Below are 22,940 nucleotides of genomic sequence, written 5' to 3'. Positions count from 1 at the left end.
AGGAGAAAAAAAGGTGGAATGCAGCAACGAGCTTGAGCTTAGATCAATCATCATATACCAATCAACACCATCCTTTGGTCTCTCAACCTGTGGATAGGGCATTGCAGTTATATCTTGTCTCGTTATATCCTCCTATCGTAACCTGTGCCTTGTAGCGTATCCAGTCCCGGGCGTACAGGAAATTGCGTTAAAATGCGACACCACCCCCGCGTCTACACAGAATAAAATGTTTCATGAGGCTGCAGCGGTCCGGCCTGTGCCATAGTATACGGCTTCCCATGCACATACTTGCTCTTCATCGGCTCCTCGTCGATGGCGCAGTGGATCTGACCATCTCTTCCACGGAACCAACCCAGGGCATATCGTTTGCCCAGAGTCATGAGTCTCACCTCCATCTGCTTGTTGTTCAGGCGCTCAGTGTCAATGAAGTCGGTCAGCATGTTGCTGGCATAGATAAAGGACAGGACGGCCGCAATGGTCGATGGTTCGCGGGGCAAGAACGGATGCCGACGCCGCAGGTAGACCAGCGAGGTCGTGAAGATAACAAACACTAGAATGACCAAGGACAGAACGAGCGAGGCCCAGAATGAGATGAATGTCTCGTCACCGAATGACACGTCCTTCGCCTTACCGCCCAGGCTCATAAAGTCCTTTGCATTGACAGAGAATGAACCGACAGTCACCGTGAGGACATCCAGCGCAACTGAAGAAAACCCGACCAGGGCCACTAAATAATGTCCCTTCCAGAGCGCGCGGAACGGCATCCAGCCATACACGGTGGCCTGGTAGTCGAGTGTCAGGCTGTTCTCTGGTCTTGCGTTGCCCTTGGACAGCTGATAGAATGGTTCCATAAGCCGCACGTCCGATTCAAACGTGCTGAAGAACAACTTCAATCCTGTGGCGACAACAATAGGCAGCCATGGAGCTGCATTGGGAATTACATTGGCCTTGGTCAACGTGATGATGGGCACTGCCACAAGGAAGAGGCCCATGAATAGAAGGAAGGGAATGGCGGCCACGGTCCGGAGCATGACCGGATGCGGACTCGTCAGTTTTTTCTCGCTTTCCTGGATCGGCTCAATGGTCTCACTCCATTCACCTTGCCAGATGGATGATTTGTACAGCAGGTATCGCCGGTGCTGCAGCCGCTTATGGATTTCTTTCCGGTCCGCCACGTCTAGACCGGCAAAATCCTGAAGAATGTGCGACCGAGTCGCCATGGACGCAATGCCCGCGATGCCTTTGGGGTCGCTCAGAAGGCCAGATTTCCGGCGCAGTTGGAGGAACAGAATGATCAATATCAAGGCCACGACGACGTAGCTCGCCGACAACAATCGAGACCACACCGTGGACACGCGAACCCAATACTGCTTCTCGTCGGGATCGGCACAAGGGCCATCCTTGCATTTCGGATTGGTGTCAAATGTCATGGAAGGGTTCTGTAAGGCCGGTGCAGCCATGGACGCGATAATGTTGCCTGTGGTGGAGAAGAAGACGGCCCACTGCTTGAGCCGAAACGCCTTGAAGGGGACAAAATATTGAAACATGGTCAAATGGTCCAAGTTCAAGCTCGCTGCGGCCCGGGCTCCGCGCGGTCGTGAAAGTTGGTAGAACGGTTCAAGGCGGCGAATGTCAAAGTCCATGATGGAGAACAGAACGGCATACACGATGGTGACCATGGTGGGAAGATCTATCGCCTTGTCAGCCCCCTCACACTGTCCGTGGGTGAGCAAACCACTTACATTTCCAGGCGAAAAAGTCCCACGTCGATATTTCCGCCACATGATTGAACGCAAGGAGCCCGCTGTTCCGTTTGACGCTCTCGAGAGATCGCTGACACAGAAACTCCTGGAATCCCGCCAGGCCCAAAGCAAGCACTATGAGACACAAAATGTAGATGCTGCTCATGGACCGAGGCTTCCAATTGGGGATATCCGGATCCTCAGGGAAGAAGTAGCTCTTGGTCTGTTGTGGCAGGGTGCTGTTCCTGGCCGACGTGGTTTCGAACGTCTGGCTCGCTCGATTGTCGGTGTGACCACCCTCCAAAGAACTCAAGTCGACCACCTCCTCGACTTCGACAATCATGTTCTTCTCCTGCGCGAGATTCTGCCCGAAATCGCGCACCGTCTTGGTTCGGTCGACACCCGTGCTGTAAGCACTCCGGGGGCCTCCTCCCGACGAACTTCTCCCCACCTTGGTGGGATCCCGCCGAAGCTGGACGCCAATGTCTCTCATGCCTTCCCCAACTGAACGGCGCTTTTCGACAAACGACCGGAAATCAGGCTTCCCTCTCCTCTGACTGGGCCGCACATATGCCGTCTCGCTATCTTGAAGAAGGGCCACGTCCGCATTCGACAGATCCGTGAGTTCCCAGCCCATGCCTGCTAGCGACGAAATGTCCACCGACACCTGGTCCGCGTCGGCGTCATCCAAGGTAGCATACTGCCGGCCATGCGAGCGCTTGGCGGATCGGAAGTTGGATCTCGACAACGGGGCGTATTTGGTGGTCAATCGGCGGAACATTGACGAGGCACTGGACGGACCGGGGCTCGGTCGACGAGCTTTAGCCGGTGTTAGAGGCTCTACCAATTCAAACACATCGGCCCGCATGCTTTCGCTCTCGTCGATGGATCTTAGCCGTTCGTCTCTGGAGTTTCCTCTGGAATGCCGCCCTCGAAAGTAAGAAGCGCGCTCCATTGCCGTGGTGGTGGTGGTTTGGGTTCCCAGTGGATCTTTGCTACTCAGCAGTCTGACATTATCTTCAACTGCAATACTTGGTGGTGGCCGATATGCTGAATAGCTGCGATCGCCCTCCATGGTTACCGCTTGAGCTATAGACCCGCGCGCGTGGTTTGTAGCGTACTGGACCGATCGAGGGCATCTCTCGGGCTGGAAACAATGTAGAATGAAAGACGGACGCTTATACAGTTACGGGCCAGCGGCTTTGCCAGGAGCTTGATCAGGGTCGGTGGCCGGGTTTCAGTCGTTGCGCAAGTCGTGTTGGGGGTGTAGATGGCCAACGATGGCCGCTCGGCGCTGATTCCCCCACCACAGAGTCCCGGAATTATCGGCAAACCTCGAAGCGGCGCAATGTTGCGAATCGAGAAGCTCCCAAGCGACGAGGATGATAGTCCAGATGGCAGGCAAGTGTCGTTTGTCTGTTCTAGACAATCGACTGAGTTCTGGCAAGCTGGCTGCAACAGAAAAGCCCGAACAAGGTGGAAGTGAGCGGGCCTGGTCCCTGGAAATTGATCGCGCCAACCAAGCGTGCATTAGACTTGGTCCAGCACTCCTCCTGTACGCCGTATGCGGATTATGTCCTCCGTAGAGAGCAATCAGGCCTCCCAAGGTCGCGTAACTAGACAAACATGCGGATTACACCACGGACGATTAGTACGGGAATGGGCGCTGGCAAAGAACCTCTCCACTGTGATGATATCTTGATCCTGGTCTTGATTTTCACGGGTGATACCGACGAGACAAGTGTGCAACAACCACAGCTCATAGCAAGTGCGCAACACTTATCGAGCTAGCCAGGGGTGAACTCGTCTCTGCCAGTCTTTTGGTTTCAGCTCGACGGCACCTAGACGGAGCCCGCCACGAACCACGAACCACGGACGATCACAACCTGCGGCGCCAAACAAGGTCCAAAAGAGCAGGGGTTTCGTACAAGATCTCTATGCGCAGCGGTTGGATGCCACCGTGCTGGATGGACTGCTTCCAAGACGTCTAATGATCCAAGCACAACCTATCCGCCCTTCTGCTTGCATTGTGACGGTCAGCACTAACATGTCCATGATCCGCGAATTTGTTGCTGCGTATCCATTCCCCTCCAGAGGCTGGGTCTTTCGCGGTTATTTTGGGTCTTGCCCCAGACTTTTTACAGGGATCTTATCAGGGCCGAGGCGTAGGGCTGGTGGGACACCGAGTCTTCACGAGGTGTTTGTTGCTCTCGTCGGCCATAATCCGATCAATGATACCTCTTCTCGCCAATGCCATACCACCAACTGCGTGCTGCTTGACCGGCAAACTGTCGTGGCGCCTATTCCTCATGGGAGTAGGTAGGCTCGACTGGAGCAAAACAATCAATCGGGGAATGTCGTAGCGGTGCAGCATGTTGGAGGTGACACGAAGCTCGCTCACTCTTTCATCCTCCAGCGCGAGTATTGATCCTCCAAGCCTGATCCTGATTTGACCTGCAGGGCGAGCGCAAGCTCCAGTAACACGCTTTCGCCCCATATGGGCGAGACAAATGCACCCTCCATCTTCATTCTCTCTGTAAGATCACCATCAAGCCCATAATTCCCAGCATAACAGTCTTCAGCCATGGATGTTCACTCAACATGATGGTGACGTATCCCACTGCAGGTACATATCCGCGCACACTGCCGACGATATCCTCTTTCCGGTCCAAGTAGCTCTGTCCTCGCGCATATAACTCTGTATCGTCCGCCACGTTGTTGTCGCCTTTCGTCAATAATTTGGGAGACGCACTGTAGGGTGGGTGTCAGTCCAGCTCGAATACGTCCCGCAATACTTTTCCAGTTGCGTTGGCCATTTTCAGGCAACGGTAACATCCAACAGTATCACACCGACAAAGGATTCTAGGATTCTTCCGGGCAGCATATACATACCTTGCATCCGCATCTGCTCCGACTCCCAGTGGAGCGTAACTCCTCACAACGCGATGTACAATAGGAATGTCCTTGCCCTTGACATTGTACACCACAATCTCTCCCACTTCGGCTGTCTTATCTCGATTCCACAAAAACAGTAAATCGCCACGTTGGAACGCAGGTTCCATCGATCCGCTCAGGACCACAACGATCGGGGAAGGAGAGTCGGCGATCACCGAGAGCGACTTCCATAGCATAAATGCCGTAGATAGGACGAGGGCGAAGTTGAGGACTTGGGCCAGTGTCTGCCGTGGGTTCGAGAGGTACGGGGCGAGGGAGGACAACATCGTGGAAGGCGACCGAGTGCCTGATTGCTTTGCCTTACTTCAGGAAAGGGAGATGGGGATTCGCTTGAACAGAAACATAGAAACACAAGAGTGTATCATGCCGCAGGTAGAAATGGCGGGAGTTACTGCTCGGGCGCGAACTGCAGACAATGCTTCGTCGACATAATTACAACAACTGTCTCGAGGAGGTTAGGTGGCAGGAACTTTGGATAGCGAGCAGACGGAAAAGACGATTGTCTGACAAAGCAAGTATTTGCTAAATCATATGTGGTCAAGGCTCATTCGGTCCCGTCAGACAGACCTATTTTTTGGCAATACGTACACCTGATATCATTCAACAGACTACATGGAGGTCTACATCCATTCGTCCATCGAACCATCTTTCGGACGTATGTCTACTTCAAGCTCTTCAATGTGTGCAGGTACTTTGTCAGCCTAGATATTCTTCCATTTCATGACGCTTCTGTCACGGTCGCCTCCTGGGCAAATACCTCGGAGGTCAGCAGACAATATACCAGCAGCGCCTCAAGGCCATTAGCCTCCCTCCTGCAGTGATGGATTTCGCGAGGTCGATATGAATGGCGAGGGTAATCCGATGTGCTTACTGTCAAGGGAATGTCTTTCCTCTGGCCAACCTGGGAAAGACTCAAGCAGGGTGGCAGGGTATCAATCAATTCGCAAAATCCACCACAAGGTCACCAGTCATACATCCCATACGCAATTTCTCATAGAAAGGGAATTCGTAAATGCTCGTTGCCACTCGTGATGCCGAGGGAAGTTCGTAAGCCGCGTTTCAAACGTCGGGGAGATTTCATCAAGTCAAAACGCTGTCGCTAAAATGCAGGACAAGATACTAGACGTCGCAGCGTTCAGATGTCCCAAGGCAAATCCTCCTCTTCACACCGCATGCAAGTCAGATAGCCTAGTCCGCCACCCTGGCCATCACTCAAACTTCTCAAATCTAATTCGAGGCAATTTCTTGTTAGGGGTTTCACAATATCTCGTGCCACATTCTTGATCTCATCAATCTTTCGCTCGAACCGTCGTAGGTTCTCTCGTGTGTACAGTGCCGGAGAACTTGGCTGGCCCGGCGGTTTAATCTTCAGAAAGCGTTTCAGCTCGTCGTAAGGCAGATAGATCTCTGCGTTCGGAGAAGCTATCATTCTAAAGATTCGACCGGTGTTGACGGCTGGCGGTGGCGCAGCTTGTGTAGGATTTCGCGCAACCGTACCTGGAGCCGGCGGTCTCCCCATAGACCCTTGTGCCTGCACGTTAATGATTGCAGTCGCACTGCCCGGCCGCGAGCTGGGGCCGTTCTTCAATATCCCACGCACCTCAGGCGTGGTGTTCTCTGCCAACCACTGCCGCCACAGACTCATTGCAAGCCAACCAAGGTAGTCATTGGCTGGATTCACCCGCTCACCGCGACTCGTTGTGAGGGTCAGTCTGAATAGTTTCGTCTCAACTCTTTGCTTCAACTCTTCCAACTCGTCAACTTTGTCCTCAATCAGATCGATGACGGATTGCGGGACTTCGTATCCTCCACCAGCGTGACTAGGTGGTTTGAGGTAGGGCAACGCGGCAGGCCACTGTCCTACCACGTGGGTCAGGGCTTCGGAGAAGATGATGCGGCTTCGCGCAAGATAGCCGAGTTTCAGATATGAAGGGGGATACTTTGCAATTTGTTTGAAAAGTCGTGACGAGAACCGGAGAAGATGGTGGTCGATCCGTGGTCCAACCACGGGCAGCGCGTCGTACATATCCGCCAAGGAGAGAAGGGTCTTGCATTCCGAGTAAGCTGAGGCGATGTTGGTCGAGTTGAGGACAGGCGGGAAGTTATAAAAGATACGGAACAGGTTATCGTAGTCTCGGAGGAGAGGATTTGTGAGGGCGGGGTCCGGTATAGTCGCAAGTTGCGCAGTCGATTGCGACGCCGGACCATGATAAGGCAGGGTTAGATTTGCCATCGACCGAAAAAAGGACGTGTGGTGGGCTTGAGGCCGCTGCTGCGACTGGGGCGGTGGTAGAGAAGGAGTGAACAGGGGACCCTGAGGCGTCCTTTGCACCAAAATCGGCTCATCGTCGTCCTCGAGATTCTCCCAGTCCAACTCATACCTCCATCTCCGCTGGGGAGATGATACTGATATGGGATGAGGCACCGACGGGCCAGCGGCGGAGCCAACGCGGGATGACTCCTCCTCAATGGCACTCAGAGCTTGCTCTGGCCGCAAAGATGGGACATTCGGGATGGCCTGATTTCGGGACCATTCATCACTGGTACTCGCCTCGAAGAACCCCGAAAACTGCGCCAATGTAAACCTGTGCAGGAGGTATCTTTTCTCTTGTCCATCACATGCCAACACTATCTCCACGTCCCCCGACTGCGCGAAGAAGGGAAACTCGTTCTGCAATGTTTGGGAAGTACCCCCGTAATGGGATCGACCGCGATGATGGTGGTGATGTCGAGATCGAGACGTTCGAGAAGCGACAGAGGGCGGGCCTCGAGACTGGTCCGCAAGTTCGGCTCGGGAAACCATTGGGACTGGAATTGGAGGATTCGTATACTGAAGAGTCTGCGGATAGAGCTGGTTCATGTCCTCCGGTGCTCCATGGACCCGGAAACTTGTGACTGTCTTGCGTACCTTGTAATCGACCTTTGTGACTCAGGGTAGACTGCCGTAGATATCTTGAAGATGCTGTTCTGTGTCGCTGCCCGTCCTCACTACAGTACGCGTCTGCAGAGGTTTCCTGCTTCGGACGTCCTGTTCGGAGGTCAGTTGGAGGCCACACGGCGTTGCTCTCGAAGGCTAATGCCCGTTCCTCGTCTAAATCCGGTCCTTACACCATTGCGCTAAACCAACTGTCGAAAGAGAATCCCCGCGCTTCGCAAGAGTCAGAATGTTACGCTGGCGGTTCCACGCCTTTTCTCCTCGTGCGCCATAGTGCGGGTGGCCAGGCTACACATAACGAGACCGCCAGAGCGACTGGTACCGCGGGACGCAGTGTGGCGATGAAGAAGTAGACGAAGTCCTGTTTGGGATCTAGCTTGGATGCAGGTCCGGTCGATGTCAGCCAGTCGTGACGGCAAGCTGAACCAAAGTACCACCAGTACCACGGTGACAAGGGTTCTTCGTGGTCACTTGGACACATAATTTGTGGGAGCAATACAGCGCTAATAAAACAGCACAAAACAAGTTTGAGCCTTTGTTGAGTGGCCCTGCGCCGATGCCTTTTGATGCCTTTTGACGCGTGACAAGATCCTCACTCGTACAAACTCATCTTTTCTTACAGAGGCGATGTGGATGTACCTCCTTGTCATCAATAAGTGCCGTGACCTGTGGCTCTCCAGTTCAATATATCCTGTCTAGATCTCAAAGGCTGGCTTCCCTACAAATGCAGACCCCAAACAAACTCGAGCAGGAGGGGTTTCTGTGCCCTCTTCATGCCCTTCGCCCACCATCGCCATGCTGACCGTCGTCCACAATCGCAACGCTATGCTAAACAGGCTTCAAGACGTAGTAGAAAACCATACACACAAATGCAGATGAAGGAATCGCAGGCGCGGATTCGTTTTCCGCACAAAATTTCAAAACACTGCAGTCAATCCGCTCTTGGACTGTCGCTTGCTGAATCGCTTTCGCCCTTTCAGCGACTCGGCATCACCGCCGGAATGTTGCTTGTGTAGTATAGCTCGCCCTGTATGTCCATGGCTGGCCGATTGAGGACTGAGATCGGTGGTCTGATCGATGATATTCGCCTGACTGGATAACGCAGAAGACGACAAGGTGAGAGTGTCATCCGTTGAATAATTGCTACTGGAGTTTTGCACAAATGCCGCAAGCTCTCGGGCGCGGACTAATGCGTCAAGCCATTCTTGAGCCGACACAGCACTTGCCATGGGGTCATTGGAAGCTGGCTTCGGATCTTCGAAGACGTAATGTTTATCCCGCTTTCCAATAGTCAGTCTTTGCCGCCCTGACGCCAGTGTGTAGAACTTACCGTGTTCACAATCCACTGAGTCACTCCTTTGGAGTCGGTTGCGCTGGAAAACTCGACTCCCGGTGACAGGAGTGCGATCTCGGACTTTGACTTTTTCTCCTCACCACCAGCAGCTGCGATGATGATGCGTGCGCTCGAGGTGACCATGACGAGACGCTGCCGCTTTTTGGTAGTACTCCCTCCGAAAAGTCTTGCTAACTTGCCTCCTCCTTCGTTTCCGTGCGGGCTGTGGGGGCTCGGCGATGCGACGACAGACAAGTTCCCTAGTTTTAGAATCCTTTCATTGTTCCGTGTGAGGACTGGAGACCATTCGATATCAAGCTGGCTGGGTGGGGGGAGCTCAGTGATCACTCTCGGATGCGGCTTTTGGTTGTTCGGTGGGAGCATGGTCGCGTGTGTACTGTGAGACGCAATGTCTGGAGGGTAGGTGTCCTGAGAACCATTTCCATTCAACTTGATTGGTGGCATCGGTGGAGGGACGTACGGCTTTAATCGTGGTGCCTTCTGTTGCCACAAGCCTCGACCCCACTGCATGCCCGCAAAGAACGCATGATTTTTTGCATGTTCGAGTGATAACCGCCGTTGAGGGTCCTGGACAAGTAGACGCTCTACGAGGTCGCGTGCAACCTCAGGAAATCCCCGAGGAAATTCGTAATCAAGATTGATGATTTTCTGGAAGGTCTGATAGTCGTTGACAGCCTTGAACGGTGGGCGTCCTGCTAGTAGTTGGTAGATGATGCATCCAAATGCCCACAAGTCACTGGCCTTGCAAGCATTCTTGTCCATCAGTAATTCTGGACTCACGTATTCCGCGGTACCGACGAACGAGTTGGCTCTGGTCTCTTCGGAATTCGAATCTGGCTCAAATTCGACTCTGCCATCGCTGGTCTTCTTTTCAGGTAGCAGTTTCGCCGTTCCAAAATCGGTCACTTTGATATGCATGTTCTCGTCGAGTAGTAGGTTCTCCGGCTTTAGATCTCGATGTATGACCCCGCGACTGTGCATGTAATCGATTGTATCCAGTATTTGTGCGCCATAGAATCGAGAACATTCTTCATCGAACGTTGACATGCGCTTGAGAACACCGAGTAACTCACCACCCGGGCACAGATCCAGGACAAAGTATAATGACCTCTCATCTTGAAAGGTGTAATAGAGTCTGACCACACCAGGGTGATCCGTCAGTCGGTTTAGCGTGTCTTTCTCAATGTTGACGTATTTGACTTTCTTCTCCTTGATGATATGTCTCTTGTCGAGCACCTTGATGGCATACTCTTTTCCACTCTGTCGATCCGTGGCTGCGAGAACGGTACTATAGGAACCCTCCCCCAGGGTTTGGCCGAAATTGAAGTCCTTCACTCCCTTCTTGACAGCTTTGAGAACCGGCCGGCCCTCTACATCATACTCTCGCTTGACTCCAACTGCGGCACCGCGTTCCTGCCACTCGTCCGAACTGGCCAGAGGACGGTCCTCTATGTTGTAAGGCGACGTTGACAAGGGTGTCTGTGTTGATTTAGGGATACTGGAGGGGGGCGTATTCCCAGTAGTTGTACCACCAATTCGGGAACCTGGAACGCTTCTGGATGTCTTCCGGGGTGGCAAAGGAGCATTGCCGGAAGTATACTGCCCTTGCCCGTATGCTCTTTCAGTGTGACTGTCGTCTCTTGAAGGGACACCAGCCACATCTCCTATTCCTGAGCGCTTGGATGATGTTCGTTGTGGGAAGCCAGTCGAAGCCGTACCGTCACCGCGAATTCGATATGAACCTTGTCGAGACACACCATTACCGGCCGTTCCATTGACAGGTACCTGGGAATAATAGGTGGAACCGGGTCGGCCAGCGTTAGATCGGGGATCGTGCAGGTTCTGAGGCATCATCGTCGGATATTGAGGGAATTGCGCTTGTTGCTGATCTTGATAAGAGTAAGGGAGATTTGTCCGTTGTGACGGCCGCTCTGATCCACGCTGAGTTTGATTTGACGTCGTGAAAGGTGTAGCACTGGAAGGGCTCGCCGACAATGCCCCCGCCTGAGGAGGAACTACTTCTGCAGGAGAAGTTGAGAGGGGCGACACAGGGCTGTCGGATCGTTCAGGTGCGGCGGAGAGGTAATCTGTCCTTCCATTGGCGTCGACTAAAGGTGAAATCCGTAGGAAGGGCGAGACCGCAGGCTGAGGCTGCAACGGAGTATCAGGAGAGGCATCATCAGGATTTGCAATCCTCAGCGGGCCGAGCGAGAGGTCGGCCATAATTGTTCAGGTTTGAGACTCGTGGACGACGTGGCTTGGTCCGGATGTGCAATGACGTCCCCGTTTGTCGCTAAGACGGTGTCTCTTGACGGACTCTTCGTATCCTAGAGCAGAGGCACCGAAGTCCTCATTGTTTGCAGCATTGAGCCTAGCAGTGCGTATCTTCTTGTTCCTTCAAAAAAACAAAAACCCTAGACAATATCTTCGCAGGCCGAGGAAGGAGAGGGAGGGTCCGAGGAGAAGTTGGCCTGGTTTCAGATGCTCCGGACCTAGGGTGTCAGCACGGCCGGGCCAGGTGCAGGCAGAGAGGGATCGCGGAGGTCGACAGAGAGAGCTCTTGTGATGTAGCGAACGTGTGAATGTTGAAAGAAGGTTAAAGAGCAGTGTTTGGTAGAGGACGATGGATGTGGCTGCAGACGAACCAAGATGGAGGTTCGGCGTGGGAGGCCGTAAATAGTCCAAGTCACTCCAACGCCGACCTCGTCTCTTGTCTCTCGTCTCGCGTCTCGAGCCAGGCAACGTCCGTATCAGATCGAAGCTTGCCTCTCCGCCCAGAGCTGCTACTTTGCACTGCCTAGATCGTCGCCAACCATCTATGCATCGCTTGTCACAGCAGCACATCCATCTCGAAACCATGCAGGAGGATTTGGCGCAGATTGACCCAAGATTGCGGTGGAGCTTACGTGAATTGATCCACCAGGACAACGCAACCTCCGCCTTTCTACGTCAAGACTTCCAATATGATGGAGCTCTCCGGTTTGTTCCTCCTTCGGAATACCACTATCGGCAACGGATTATGGAAGTCATATAAGACGGTTGCTGCGAGGACAAATGAGCTCGGACAGGATCGAGCGTGGTTGAAGACACCGGATACGATGTGAACCAGAGCACCTGCAGTGCCGCACTTGCCTTTTGTCTGGTAACGGCGTGATGGGCGATATCAGGAAGATGCTGGTGGCAACGGCCCCATCACACATCGTTCTTGCTCTTCATTGCAATTATGGTGAAGATCCAGGCAACGATGGAGCTGACTGCGCCCGGGCTGCTCTTCCAGTTAACAACTCCGAACCCCCGGGTTGTTCAACTATCGAACGCCAGTGGGCCATCAATCAGCATTGGCCAAGGTAGTCCTACTCAAACTCCCCCGCGATGATCCGCCTGCCTCCTAGCAGTATCTCCCTGTCGGAGAGTGACGTTGAGTTTCACTTGCGGCAAGCCGAGATTTACCACGGCCTATTGAGACAGGGGTTTGAGAAGCATGATATCGTGCGGTATCTCAAGGATCATCGCAAAGCCATCTCAGAAGCGGCTGGCGGTGGTTTGGACGGCGAGTTATTGTTTGCTTCCAGTACGGTTCAATTGGCCTACCGACGTTCTCCAAACTCTTCGCAGGATGAAGCGCTCCAACAAGGGGAAAGTGCCCAATCTTCCCAGTCTAATTTCCAGTGGGAATCTGCGGAGAGGTCGACTCGCCATTCAACACGGCTGTCTACAAATTCTACTGAACAAACCGACGAGAGCGACGTGTCTGAACTCCCTCAATCGGAGGGTAGATCTGTGTCTCCCGTGTCCCTAGTACCAGCCATGCAAGTCAACAAACATGCACCCCGCAAAAGCTCTCTGCTTCGATTTGCGACAGCAGCTTCCCGAGAAAGTTCTCCAACAGATACCGCCGAAGCGGATGATATACCTGTTCCGATTGTCTCTTCCAACACTGCCAGTGAGTGGGATAGGTCGTCTGGATTTGAAGAGCCTTATGATCATTCTTGTTTGCCAGACTGGGTTGTTGAGGAGATGAGGCAGATATCACTGAATAGCACAGATGCTCAGAGGGGTTCGATCAGTGGGCTGTCAGACGATATGCCCTTGCCACTACCACCACCCTTTTCAGCCACTCCTCGGATTTATTCATCTCAGGACTTCGGTGCTGCGAGTCCAGTTGGCCGCCAAAGTCTTGGTGATGCATCTCAAGGGCAATATGAGTCGGCCTCCCTCCTACCCATGTGGACGCATCGTCGAAGTTATACAGAGGGTACTATCGAAGAGTTGCCGAGCTCCCCTCCTGTTCCCAGTGCATCACCGGTGGAGGAGATCTCGCAGGTGGACGAGCCATCCACTTCTTCTGGGCTGCCCGCTACCCCGACGCCTATCCGGAGAGCCCCCGCGTTCCCTCGCACAGAACCACAAAGCCACAGGCATCGATATTTGGATGGGAACTCGTTCTCAGTATATAACGAATCACTTCCCGCGACGTCCCAGCCACAGACGCCTGCCGATCTGGCTAGGAGACCATACATAACGGAGCACAATGCTGCTTACACAGCTCCGCCTGGTAGGGTTCGAGTAGGGTCCGCTTCCACCTCGAACGTGGATGGACAACGGTGGGATCCTGATGCAGGCGAACCGAGCCCCACTGTACGAGCCATCAGTCTCAGGGAACGACGAAACAGAGAACTGCAACGGAGTGTACGGGTGGATGGAATGAGGCTGCGAAGGATGATGATGAGGGACGAGACTTTGTTCACACAACGGGCAGTGGAAGCGCCGCATCCCGGCGGCGATGTTGGGCGGGCGAGAAACCGACCTGGACTATTTCAGGCCATGCTTGATGATTTATGGAGAGACGACCTAGATGCCGACCGGGTAGGCGAAGAGAATTTTGAAGGTGACGCAGAGGTCAATCGGCGCGGAACAATGAGAGTTGTGAGCGGGAACGCGAGATTCGAAGGCTGGGAGGGGGGTCGTGATCGGTAGGACGGCGCTGGGCTAATCATATGCTGATGGACCTTGGCTCCGACGGGACAGCAAGATGCGGTCTGAAAGCATGGTGCGTAGCCTCGAGTGACTGGCATTAGAGTTGCAGTACATACTAGGTAGTCACTGACCGAACAGCAGTTGAAGGGGAGGAGCAAGAGGAGAAGGAAGAAGAGAAGGATGAAGAAGACTAATATTAAATACTTGCATTAAATACTTGCGGGAACTCGTCTCACTTGGGGCGGTATAGCATACATAAGGTAGCCTTGCAGAATAAGTACTGTAGCGCGCCGTGTGGGTTGAGGTTCACGGATAGTCCAAGCACTGCCTCAGAGCACTGCCTAAGAGCAGAGGAGGGCTGTCCGCCAAAGGAGAAATGTTATGACTCGTCTCTCATGCCTCGTCATTCATCATCAGTCATACCTCGTCGCAGCTAGCTGTCTGACTAGACCTTGACGCTTGTTGAACACTGGTTGCGAGCTTGTGCGGCCTCCAACATGTTCTCAAAAATGTTGACACCTACAGGCTTTCCAAGCTTCTTCCTCCACCTCTGACCGTACAAGATTATGAGCAGCATGGGGATGAAAGCCAGCACGCCACCGACCCCGGCAAACATCAGGAACAACCACTGATATCCCATCCTGTTGCCGAGGTCAACGACGTAGAATGCAAAAGTCATTCCGAACCCTTGACGAATGAAGTTGAACAGTTGCGCGACTTCGCTGCTTTCTGTTCGGTAACAATCGACCGCGTAAGTGTATGTGGTGGTCGTGATAACCTGCAGACCAAAGCATGCAATGCCCATGCCTAGGACAGGTCCATACCAGCTTGTATGATACTGCAGACAGAAGCCGTAGATCAAAAGACCTGCCGGAACAATAATCTCACCCACCCATACGGCTTTGAGCCTTACCTCGGGTTCCGGGTCGCGACCGAGGCGCTTCCTCTCCCTTTTCACGATGACATCGACAACCCAGCCAGAGACGCACTCGCCCAAAATGCCACCGAGGGTAAGAGCTGCACCGTAAGTGAGACCGATGGTCAATGTGTCCCAATGGAAGAATTCCGAGAAGATTGCCGCGACTGTGACGGCAGGGAGGACGGACGCAAATCCGTACATGGTGGAGTAATATAACGCCGCAAAGAGCACCGAAGGGTACCTAGCCATCTTCAACGCCGGGAGTACAAAGTGATTTGCTCTAAGCTTCAGTTGAGGGGAGCGGGAATAGAGCCGTAGACTTGAAAAGTAGACTGCTTTGTCGAAGCGAGGTCGCACAGCAAGGGGTTGGATCGGCATCTTGATCGCGTCCGGTGCCAATGGTGAAAAGGGCATCGGTCTGATGTAGAGCGTCTCAGGGAGACAGAAAAAAGCGACGATAAACATGACCGCATCCACGATCGCCACGAACTTGAAAATCCATCGCCATCCACAATATTGGCCCAAGAGACCGCCCACAATAGGGGCTAGGTGACTCCCATTCACCATGGTAACAGTGAAGAACCCCATGGCTCGTCCACGTTGATGATAATGGAACAGGTCAACGACCGTGGTTGCGCCTAATGCGAATGCTACTGGGAAGAAGCCATTGAACACTCTTGCTGCAATAAGCTGGCCAAATGACCGAGTGTATGCGCAGCTCAAGGCAGAGATGAAGGCGAGGAAGGTGGTGCCTAAGTAGACAGGTCGGCGACCATATTTGTTGGACAGAGGGATCCAGACCCATGGTGCTATGCCGTTGAGAGCTATGCAGACGGTTCTGCGTGCGTGTCAGTCATTACCCTTGGGGAAAGTAGTCCTGCCCACGTAGGCTTACGTCTGATACGAGGCTCGCACCTTGCCAATGCCAAAGTCTTCAGCGAGCATGACCAACGCAGGGTTAATGGAAGCGGTGTTGAGGCCACCGAGTGCTGCGAGAAGAGACGTCTGGGTCAGAATAACAAACTGAACAAGATCAGTAGTGGCCTTGAGTCAATGGAGCTGTCTGACCTTGAGCCACATTGGCCAGTTAAGGGGATCCTGCGGATCACGAGGAGATGTAGGGCTCAGGTATTCTGGATCATCGTGCATAGTATTGTGGCATATGGCTGTCTTTGTCTCTTCTTTAATTAGAGTACTAGGATCACTGTCAGTCCTCTCCGTCACGCCTCCTTTGTCCATTGTGGCAGACTGGAGAAGTCAGGAATCGAGGTGAGAGAGGAGAGAAGAACAGGGCGAGGTGTTGTCTTGACTCAGGGCAGCCTGCTTCAAGGCTATATACTGATCATGTTGAGAATCGTCACCGCTGCGGGCAGCGGTCGGGCAGGGCTGCAGGGGATCGATCGAGCGACAGCACGAGTAGCGAGTCTCCTACCGAGGACCCAGTCATGTGGATAAGGAGGGCGGGTGTCTGGGGAATTCGCAGGGCCGTGGTCGAATTGGAGGGAGCTTTTCGAGCGGCAAAAGAGGCTTGTGGCCCGAAAGTCTGAGTGAAGGTCAAGGCGGGCGAGCAAGGGTTCTTTGCGGGCGGGAGAAACAGCAGGCATGGTTGAGAGATGGCAGCAGATGTCCGCAGTAAGCGAGCCAGGAAAAGAAATGCCGGGTCTCAACAACAGAGGGTGTCTGGTGATGTGATGTTTCAAGAGAGCATTGTCTGGAGGAGCAGGCATCTCATCTCATCTCATCCACTATGACCATGTGGCATGCAGAGCAGTTGAACAGGGGCCGGAAAGAGTGAATGAGCGGTACGGAGTACAGTATGTACCTAACTTGGGAGAGCTAGCCTAAGCCTTAGCCTATAGGTATGAGGTAGATAGGCGGGTAGGCACCTAAGCATTAGGCTAACTGCGTTAGGCATCGCCTAGTAGTGTACGGAGTAACATATAAGTCCCCTAAGCCAGATCTTGCCAGTGGGTGGTGGCATCTCCACTGCAGGACAATGGTGACAAGAAACTTGTTAATACAGTAAGCAAGCTTTGCCTGCGCTACCAGTGCCAGTGCCCATGCCTGAGGATGTCTGAAGTCATCCAGCAATTACCAGTGGTAGATGGTAGATACATATCCCGATAATATGCATTTTGCCTTCTGCTTTCTGCCTTCTGCGCCAGAGGCCTGAATGGCCACCAGACCGGCCACTCTACACCAGGGATCACTCTAGGCTCACCCGGTCATTCGCATTCAATTCCGACGGTGAAAGCCTCGTTCCTCCAGAGGCTGAGCCATCCTAGATATCTCTTCATCTAAAGCCGACTAAAAAGCTCTCTAAGATTAGATAATGCCATGATGGGCACAACATCAGGTATGGAGCTCTGCCATTCAAGCTTACATCCTTGTTTGCCGGCGGCCGCTATAATAGTTGATATTTGAGAGATGAAGCCACCAGTAAGGCTCGCTAAGAACGAAGTGTCGTAGTAGACGAGGGTCAGCAGCACGTAGCCGTTAGATTCCATCATCACGGAAAGCCAGTAACAGCAAGTATTGCAACTGCCAGAAGAAGTTGTGAAAGTGACTGAGAAGATAAATGGCGACGACGCAACGAGACGTGACCGATGCCATCTGCGAGGCACAGGAGGGCTGGTCCATGTCTAGGCCGAGGGGGCTGAGGGGGTTCCCATCATGTCGCTTAGCCTTTTCGGCGAATCGCTATTGCAGCTGGACATCTTGTGCTTGCCGCACTGCGCGAAAGGCCGCGTAACGCGAGAGGTTCCCACCTACTGGAGGACGGTGCAGTTCAGCCACGATAGACAATTTGTCATAGCCCTGCATAATGCCTGTAACGGCTGCTCACCCTTGTTATTAGTTCTCAGTGGTCATTTTCGGGAGAGAATGACCCAGCAGGACTGACTCCGGCTTAAGCTCGTCAACATCTTCAGGCAAGCTCTTAATTCAATAGAGGTATTCGCAAGTCCGGAGGCTGAGCCTTGAACAGGCGATAAGCTTCGTGAACGACGCTAGGGAAACTTGTATTTGTCAGAATGGAGAGGCACACCGCAATGGGCCGTGGAGAGACAGGACGCAAGCTCCGGCCTCACCTCTATGCAGATGTATTTCCGTGATGCCACGGTTCGGAACGGTTGCTGAGCAGCGAGTGATTGCGCGCAATAGGCGTGAGCGATGGGGAACGGCACCCACCCGGTTTCCGGGGATGGTGACTGGTAGGTAGCCTTGGGAGCGGGATGGTGTCTGCAATCTCACCTGTGTCAGACAGTTCACTGCTGTTCCAACAGGGCCCTGTCAGGTGCGGGTAATGGTTTACCATGGTCCGAAATATGCTCATTTTTATGCCGTCGAACGGGAATACTGCAGAGAATAGAGGTCTGGCGAGGTTCGGCTGGGCTTCTCCAGATGGCAGGGCTGGATGGGTCATATAAGAGGGACGTCTTTCCTGTATCCGGCCATAGAAGCATGGGCGCTAGTTGTTAGTTCCCTCGTGGCAGCAGGGAAAGACATAGCAGTACTCAGTAGTGCTTATTTCGACCATGATGCTGTTGGTGCTATACTTGGGATAGTGGAGGTAAGGGTGTTCGTTCAGTAGAAGCAAAGAAGCTCGGTTCGCAGGAGCGGTTCCGCATACGTGAACTGGAAGAGGCTGAGGCGACGCCTGATACGGGTGAGCCCTTTGCTAGAGCATTCCAGGCACCTACCAGGGAGGTAAATGGTCAGGGTGATGTGCAGCCTGTAATATTAACTGTAGTCTCACCTAGTGGCTCGCTCCAAAATATTCCTTAGAACGAAGACCAGTGGAAAGACGTAGGTAAGATCAGTGCCTCATAGGGTCAAATGTATAGCCCGCGCCTCGGTCGGTCAAAGGCTTTCGGTATTGGTTGGCTGAGGATGCGCCATTCAGGAAGAAGTTCGGTCATCGAAGAACAGGACACACAGGTGAACCATGGTGAGTGACAATAATAGAAACGGCCTAAACACTGACCACCACCATTACCACCACAAAGCAACTGCTGTGGACAGAGGCTGCGAATAGCTACCCAAGGGATGAAGAGCCTGTGTTCTTCTTCATCTTCACCGCCGCCGCCGTGTCTGTCCAGGTGGGAAACTGGAAAGGGCTAGCTATCACGCTTAACCTCTTCGGGGTTAGGGGATAGTCACCACCTTCCCTTTACAGTCTAGGGCATTACATTACCTCAGTCTCAGCTGTAACATGTATCCGTACCCTGTAGTACAGTACTAAGGTTAGGTAGGTACCTAATGTATGCGACAGCATTGCGTGGGAGGTGTCTTATTCCGTAGTCTGGGACATATCATCCCAACTTGAAGTGACTCGACCGGGGTCTCTTTTTTCGGCTCCTCGAACGGGCTACCCATGGACTGAATAGTACATGTTAGTCAGCCGGTTCGACTCTAGTCTGCTCGAAGACGTTAGGCTCGCCTGTTACACTAAACCAGGAAAGGCCACAGTCAGTACAGCTAGTAGGATACGGATACGTCACATGTTTCCTTTTGGTACGGGCTACTACGGATATGTCTAGGTAGCAGGCCTGCTAGGTACTCGTAGTAGGTACCTAGTTAGTTGTAGTGATCCATCCATTCAAATTCATGTATCGACTTCAAGTTCCCCTCATACCGTTCTCTGGGACGGGATATGCATCTGGTAAATACGAGCTTAATACGAGATTAATACGAGGTCGACACTGCCTACCTAAGGTACTAGGTACCTACCTAGTAAGGTACCACAGCTCTCACCTCGGGGCTTATCTCGACGTTACCCTTACCGACCACCTCTCTTCGACTGGCTCGGGTGTCACTTGACTCTTCTCCGCAGCGAATTGCCATCATCACCAAAGGGGGAGAGAGACACAGAGAGACAGAGAGAAAGAACCAATACTTGCCCACTAACGTTGCTCACCTGGTATTCGGAACCCAGAAGTCTAACCCTCCCTCCCTCTCGCATCCCACCACGGTGAGGGTGCCACCCCGATCACAGACCACCTACACTACAGTACCTACCGCTACCGCTACCGCTCGCTACCACCCCCCCTGCCACTCATATTACTTCAACTTTGCGCATGCCACTACGGAGTAGAGCACTGCCTCGCCCACCGCGTGTCTCGATGAGTAAGGCATGCCGGGTTCGGACCAGGGATCGATTTTCGCTGACGACTCTCCAACCCTGGAATGCGTGAGGAGAAATCCAACATAGGTTGCCCCGATTCTCGTCATCATTATCCTGCGAGGCTCGAACTATGCTTTCATTCATGATTCTGCCTCTCCGTCTGCACTGAAACCTGTCGGCCAAATCCAAATATGCCTGCTGAAGTCGACGCAAAGCCCAGATCCAAGCATCGAAAATCTACTTGTGCCGGCTGTCGTAGAAGAAAGGTATTGATTGGCCCGTTCCACCTTCTTGTCGTGCATGTCTCCAATTCTTCTCACCGCAGTTCTGGACCCGTCGAAGGAGGCTATGTGCACATCGCTAATCTGTTGGTATCTAGTCGAAATGCGACGGCAAAACACCCAAGTGTACAACGTGGGTTCATCCCACCCGATTGTAAAGCCCGAGAAGAGGCAGACTGACAGAGCCTCAGATGCATAGCCTACAAAGACGAGTGTCATTATGACAAGCCGCCATCACTGGCCTATGTGCGATCACTGGAGGAGGAGAACCACGAGTTGAAAGCCCAGTTGCGGCAAGCCCAAAACCAAGTCTGGTTGAGTAGAGTACGGACGCTTTCTCCGGCCGTGCTCCTCGCTTGTATTAACCTCCACCAGGCGTCTCACGATGAGAAGAAGCCCGTTTCCGCTTCACCTGCCAGTGATACAGCGACATCACAAAGCTCAAGCCAACTTGCGCACCGCAGTCGTCAAGTCAAATGGGAGACCGACATCAGCATGGATGAGACGGGAAGTGTCACGTTTCACAACTCGACCTCTCCCATCTATGAACCTCCCATGGCACAACACCATCCGTCCACGCCGGTTTCTCAAGCCCATATGAGTGGAACCGTCCAAGATGACCAACGTGTGCGGCGAGATCTAATCCTGAACGCTACCCACCAGAGACAGATCGAGAGCTTTGCGATTGCAAACGGCGCAGCCAAAGCCAACGTACCGAAAGAGATTTCGCAGGAGTTGCTCAAGTACCACTGGTGTTGGATGCATCCTCTGTTTCTCTTCGTTTATAGACCTGCATTCACGCGAGGAATGGCCATGGTGAATTTGAACACCCCGGGTGCCCAAGATCCGCCTTACTTTTCAGAGACACTGTTGAAGGTAGGAGAGTGGTGTTGATCTCTGCCGTGTCCCAAGTCTCATGAGTCTACAGGTTATTTACGCCCATTCTGCACGGTTTCTCAACCACGACGTGTATCAGGCCCAGTATCGAAATGTCCTCCGTCACCAAAGTCCCATGGCTGCTGGCCTCACAGCTGGAGAGTTCATGCAAAAGATTTCCGACGAAGCGAGGTTTGGATTGGCCATGGACATGTTGGAAAGCAGCTCCATCCCCACGATCCAAGCCTTACTGCAGCAATCCGCTCGAGAAGTGCTGTTTGGACGGCCGTCGCAAGCCTGGACGTTTTCCGGCGTCGCCTTTCGCATGGCTTTCGACTTGGGAATCCACCTACCTAGTGACCAACTCCAGTCATTCGTGAAGAGCTTGACCGCCGAGGACGTCGAAGTCCGGAAACGTCTGTTTTGGAGTTGCTATACGTGGGATAAGATTCTGTCGCTGTACCTTGGACGAATGCCTGAATTCACGCCCGATACCGAAGAAGTGCCTCTGAATTTCATGGACGACTACAGTGATAGCGACCTTTGGGCACCTTACTACGGCGAAACTCCTCAACCGGAGCTTGCCAACAATCCGAACTATCCCCCATGCCCCGGCTATGTTGTGTCCTGTTTTCGACAACTGTGCAAAATCTGCGTCATCCTCAACGATCTGATGCAGAACATTTATTCCCCGGAAGCTGCGGCCCGACGGGACTTGGATGAAGAAGAATATTCGGGAGACACCAAAGCGGCCAACGAGGCGGCTTTCATGCGCATTTCCCGAGATCTACGAGACTGGCTTATATGCCTGCCGTCTCACCTCAAGATTAATCTTGACCAAATGTCAACCTTGGCGCCGCCGGTGCATATCATGTCGCTCAACCTCCTGTATCACACCACCCTAATCCTCCTACATCGACCTGTGATCCTGGGGGCGCGTCAAATGAACGCCCCAGGACCTGCCAGGTCATATCAGATATGCAACCAAGCCATGGGAGCGATCCACGACCTGATCATGCTGCAAGGGAATACCTTTGGGCTTGCTCACCTTTCCTATCTGAATGCTTATAGCGTTTACATTGCAGCCACGATAGCCATCTTGCGGTTTGAAAGAGAGTACAAGCCGGACCAAGATCCGTCGATGGCGGCGCAGAAGATAGGCCTGAGTTTCCTATTGGATGTGTTGCAAAAGGCGTCTAGCGCCATGCCGGCGCTGGAAAGGAGCAATGCCATCATTCGCAAACGGATGAAGGCTGTTCTGGAACGGCAAAAGGCATACCAAGCACGGCCAAGCTATTCGAATGGTTCCACCCCACCGAGATTCAACATGCCAACTTCAACAAGTCAACAGCTGGATCTGGCGCAACCCACGGCTTTCCAAACACTATCAAACCCAAACCCGGCGCTAGTCCCTGGACCGTTTTCACATTCCCAACCCGATACACCCGGATCTTTTGGAGTGTCGATGGCTTGGCCATCTAACATGAGGAGCAGTCTTTATGCCGAGCCCACCCACGCGGTGGAAGATTTTCTACCAGCTTTTCCAGGTCAACAGTTTCCTGTCGGCTCCGAACATGGGTTTGGAAACAGTCACGTTGACCCTCACGCGAGAACTCCCTTACTGGGTTACAATTTGGACCCTCATCCGAGACTCAATGCAGGTGATATCGATTGGAATTTCATGGATACGTTTGAAACGAACTCGGTGCATGTGTGAGGCCCAGGCCAGGCATAAGGATTATATGAGAGACGAGAGACGAGAGACGAGAGACGAGA

The 22,940-nt window shown here is 53.0% G+C and overlaps 7 protein-coding genes across 7 annotated transcripts; 2 read left to right on the top strand and 5 right to left on the bottom strand.

The window, feature by feature from the left end:
* Positions 1-212: 212 nt before the first annotated feature.
* On the bottom strand, positions 213-2,817 carry A1O3_03592 (uncharacterized protein; the record flags this gene model as incomplete). The annotated part of the gene is made up of 2 exons (XM_007733728.1): positions 213-1,690; positions 1,743-2,817. 2 exons carry the CDS (start codon positions 2,815-2,817, stop codon positions 213-215), a joined length of 2,553 nt encoding a protein of 850 aa, XP_007731918.1.
* Positions 2,818-4,267: 1,450 nt separating this feature from the next.
* On the bottom strand, positions 4,268-4,963 carry A1O3_03591 (signal peptidase I; the record flags this gene model as incomplete). Its single annotated transcript, XM_007733727.1, has 2 exons — positions 4,268-4,493; positions 4,635-4,963. 2 exons carry the CDS (start codon positions 4,961-4,963, stop codon positions 4,268-4,270), a joined length of 555 nt encoding a protein of 184 aa, XP_007731917.1.
* Positions 4,964-5,832: 869 nt separating this feature from the next.
* On the bottom strand, positions 5,833-7,500 carry A1O3_03590 (uncharacterized protein; the record flags this gene model as incomplete). The annotated part of the gene is made up of 1 exon (XM_007733726.1): positions 5,833-7,500. One exon carries the CDS (start codon positions 7,498-7,500, stop codon positions 5,833-5,835), a length of 1,668 nt encoding a protein of 555 aa, XP_007731916.1.
* A 1,049-nt stretch (positions 7,501-8,549) lies between these two features.
* On the bottom strand, positions 8,550-11,209 carry A1O3_03589 (AGC/PDK1 protein kinase; the record flags this gene model as incomplete). Its single annotated transcript, XM_007733725.1, has 2 exons — positions 8,550-8,912; positions 8,963-11,209. The coding sequence occupies 2 exons, from the start codon at positions 11,207-11,209 to the stop codon at positions 8,550-8,552; spliced, it is 2,610 nt and encodes an 869-aa protein (XP_007731915.1).
* Positions 11,210-12,358: 1,149 nt separating this feature from the next.
* On the top strand, positions 12,359-13,939 carry A1O3_03588 (uncharacterized protein; the record flags this gene model as incomplete). Its single annotated transcript, XM_007733724.1, has 1 exon — positions 12,359-13,939. A coding segment is annotated over one exon (1,581 nt), but the record flags the coding sequence as incomplete, so codon positions are not given.
* A 469-nt stretch (positions 13,940-14,408) lies between these two features.
* On the bottom strand, positions 14,409-16,121 carry A1O3_03587 (uncharacterized protein; the record flags this gene model as incomplete). The annotated part of the gene is made up of 3 exons (XM_007733723.1): positions 14,409-15,720; positions 15,778-15,905; positions 15,951-16,121. The coding sequence occupies 3 exons, from the start codon at positions 16,119-16,121 to the stop codon at positions 14,409-14,411; spliced, it is 1,611 nt and encodes a 536-aa protein (XP_007731913.1).
* Positions 16,122-20,198: 4,077 nt separating this feature from the next.
* On the top strand, positions 20,199-22,881 carry A1O3_03586 (uncharacterized protein; the record flags this gene model as incomplete). Its single annotated transcript, XM_007733722.1, has 4 exons — positions 20,199-20,273; positions 20,387-20,421; positions 20,480-21,164; positions 21,217-22,881. 4 exons carry the CDS (start codon positions 20,199-20,201, stop codon positions 22,879-22,881), a joined length of 2,460 nt encoding a protein of 819 aa, XP_007731912.1.
* Positions 22,882-22,940: the final 59 nt, after the last annotated feature.

This window comes from Capronia epimyces, assembly GCF_000585565.1.
Source record: "Capronia epimyces CBS 606.96 chromosome Unknown aczIQ-supercont1.3, whole genome shotgun sequence".
NCBI classification, from domain to species: Eukaryota; Fungi; Ascomycota; class Eurotiomycetes; order Chaetothyriales; family Herpotrichiellaceae; genus Capronia; species Capronia epimyces.
The sequence above is the reverse complement of the archived record's forward strand: the minus strand, read 5'-3'. Positions and strand labels throughout refer to the sequence as shown.